The sequence below is a fragment of the Buceros rhinoceros genome, unplaced genomic scaffold, assembly GCF_000710305.1.
Source record: "Buceros rhinoceros silvestris isolate BGI_N320 unplaced genomic scaffold, ASM71030v1 scaffold14737, whole genome shotgun sequence".
Classification (NCBI taxonomy): domain Eukaryota; kingdom Metazoa; phylum Chordata; class Aves; order Bucerotiformes; family Bucerotidae; genus Buceros; species Buceros rhinoceros.
This window is the reverse complement of record NW_010421660.1, coordinates 6,646-9,924: the sequence shown is the minus strand read 5'-3', so window position 1 is coordinate 9,924 and position 3,279 is coordinate 6,646. Positions and strand designations below refer to the sequence as shown.

The window sequence follows — 3,279 nt, the reverse complement described above, 5'->3', positions numbered from 1 at the left end:
GCACCTCAGCCCTGTCCAGTCATCACATGAAGAACTTATCATCTGCATAAACTGCAAGGGGCTAGCAGTACGTGGGTTGCGGTTCTTTGCATATTCTCTCTTCTGCATTAAAGAAGTTCTTGCACAGTCTGTAGTGAACCAGGGTGTTCCAGTTCAGTTGACTAAGCCACTGAAACCAAGGCCAAATTGGTGGTGCACTAACAATTCCCCACAGCAGGAACTAAGATAGCAGATGGCCTCCTCTAACTGCTACTACTACTGCCTGCCCCTGATGCAGGTATTTCCCTAGCCAAGCTCAGACTTTCCAGATCCAGTAGCCTTATACTTCATCTGCAGGTGCTGTGGAAAGAATCATGGTGCGCGAGAGGGACAGACTCTTTTACGCAGCCCTTGTGTGTTCTTGTTTCCACACCTGCACCCCTTGCACACACAAGCCAGCCCTTGACAAAGATGGTGGTGTCCAATTCTGTCACTGCCAGACTCTGGAAACTTTGCACATGTGCAAATCTAACTTAACTAATTTCCTGTAAAACACCAAGATATAATATTGAAAAAATGGTTCGTCACGATAAACCATTCAGGAAACTCATTACTGTCTCTTTTGAGACAGAAGGAGAAAAAAGGCTGTTGATATTAGTTATTGAGTTAGAATTTTCATGGATTTTGGTGAACTTCTGCTAATAAATAAGTTAAAGAAGGCTAAGGCTATAAGCTGGTACTGTTTCCTTTCTAAATAGTCACTTTATTTCTATTATCTTCTAAAAAACGTGTTAAGGAAAAAGGTGGCCAGAAGGATAACACGTCATTTGTAATTTGGTTATTAGGCTGTAAAAACCAAACTCGTACGTGAATTTGGTTGTTAGGCTGTAAAAACCAAACTCGTACGTGAAGTTGAGCACAGTGTAAGAAAAAGACAGTTTTCAATTAATAACTTATTTACAAGTTCATAAAATCAACTGAACTGGAGTAGATGTTCTGTGTTTGTCACCAATATTTTATTGTGACTGGTAACTTGCACGCTTCGTAGTATAAGAACAAAAAGAAACTAAAGTTCACTATATACAGCCTCTGTACAGGCTCCTTGACTATACACAAGGCATAGTGATCAGAACACAACCTAGTCTTCATCATATTCTGTGCACAAAAAGACACCCATCAGACATAATGTGACCATTACAGTGAAATGACATCACGAGTCCAGTGAAAATTCAGCATAAAACAAAACATACTGATCTTCTGCAGATGACATCCTTTGAAACAACCAGCCTCGATTCAGTAGTAACTTAACCAGAGTCTGAGGCAGAGATTTGTTGTGTCGTTATAAGTCTTTTAAGTGAAGCAACCTCTGCTGATAAGTTTGCTATGCCCTGCTTCAAATACAGGTTCTCTGACTCAGAGACATTGTAGATACTGTCTTTTATTTCAACAACTCCGGTTTTGCAACCACTCTGAATTTTGACGTTGAGCTCCTTCTGATGCCAGAGTTCCGATTTAAGTGACCAGTCCTGGATGTTCGTCACTTGCACTGAGAAAGGAGTGTGAGAAGAATGCACGGAGTTTTGCGCACCATGTTTTTCCAGCTCAAAGTGTCTTTTTGAGGACATGTCAATGGGCGATGACGATTTCTGCGTTGCGTCATAGTCATTATCCATTGCTTCCACTTTAACTTGCATGGCTTTGGCTTTAATTCGAAGCTTGTGAGGCAAAGCTGAAGAATTAACTTCTGGAACTTTAACTGTTGCATGAACATTTTTATGTTCAACTGGGGAATGGATTGGACCCTTAGGAACCTGCTGTTCATCTTCTCCATCAGATGACTTTCCAACTACACCATCATCAGTTTCTGATGTTCTGGGGGAATTGCTGGAGGATCTATTAGCTTGCAAGAGAGGAGGAGAATGTGAGTACACATTAAAAGAAGCTCCCATGTAGTTTGGATATAGGGATGCTTTATATGACCCTCTGTCATCTCTTGGCTCTCTCTCCAATTCCATGGGCTCCTGTTTTATAATCTGGAACTTATTTTCAGGACTTCTGCAGTTGTTTTGAATACGACTTGGTTGAGTATGCTCTACGGATGATATTTCAGACACATCAGACATTGAGCTTTGAGGAGAATGTTTAATGACAGAAATACAACTGCTACCAACTATAGGAGGTTCGTGTTCGTCCACAAATGAGCTAATGTTTGATTTGGAACTCTGATAGTCTTGGAAATACACAGTTGTTGAGCTACTGAGTTTCTGTATCTCTTGGGCATAGGCTGCAGAACTAATTAAACCAAACTTTAACTTCAACGAAAGCAGCTCCGCCTTCAAAGTGGCATTCTCCTCTCCCAGTGCAATTAGTTTGTTCTCTAAGACAAGGTCATTCAGTCGTCGTTTTTCACGAGATCTTTTGGCAGCTTCATTATTTTTCCGCCTTTTCTCCCAATACATAGCATCTTTCTTTTCATCTGGAATAAATTCTCGCTTTCTCCGGCAAGCTGAAGATTTGCTTTTTCCACTGCTTGCTTCAGCAAGTAGTATATCTTCATTTGTAGACAATTCTTCAGACACTTCGGCTAAAGTAGACTTAAGTACCATGATCTTGTCCACATTGCTACTTGTGTCAATAGGTCCGTGTTCCTTTTTAAGGGTCTGCATTTTTCTCAGCTGCATCAGAAATAGTTTGTAGCAGATCTACAGTGAGCAACAGAGCAAGATTCGTCCCCAGTACTTCTCACTCCACAACTTGGTAAGTACAGCAATTTTAAATCCACACACATTCTTCCTTTTCTTTCATATTCTCAAACAGAAGTGTCTAGAACCAATTTTCTTGCCAGAGGCAATGGGAATCTTCTTAAAAACCTGGAATAAATAAGAGAATTTGATTACTGTTTAGCAACTGCTAGTTCAGGACACGCAACAGTAGCTTTTGATAAAAAGCTTAGACTAGCATTTGGTTCATTAAAACTTCTGCAACATTAAGACAGCTCAACACTGAAACAACTGATGTTCTAAGCTTTACCATACCTAGGAAGCCGCTTTGCTTCCAAAACAAATACAATACAATCCAAGGAAAAATAATTTACAACAAAATATTTGTGATCCTACAGTAACACTGTCATAAAACTTTCCACGATACCACTAACCAACCTAAACCTCCAACACTTCACACTGCAGGACACTAGCCATGTTGATGAGCAGCACTGGAAAGTACCTTGGTCTTCCACATCATTAAAGCATTTCTTAAAACAGCTGTGGTGTTTAACTCAGAAATGCTATACAGTTGGGTCCT

General features: G+C 40.2%; 1 protein-coding gene across 1 annotated transcript; it reads right to left on the bottom strand.

Moving 5' to 3' along the window:
• Positions 1-973: 973 nt before the first annotated feature.
• NFIL3 (nuclear factor, interleukin 3 regulated) lies at positions 974-2,850 on the bottom strand. Its single transcript, XM_010139770.1, has one exon. It carries the CDS (start codon positions 2,658-2,660, stop codon positions 1,284-1,286), a length of 1,377 nt encoding a protein of 458 aa, XP_010138072.1. The 5' UTR covers positions 2,661-2,850; the 3' UTR covers positions 974-1,283.
• Positions 2,851-3,279: the final 429 nt, after the last annotated feature.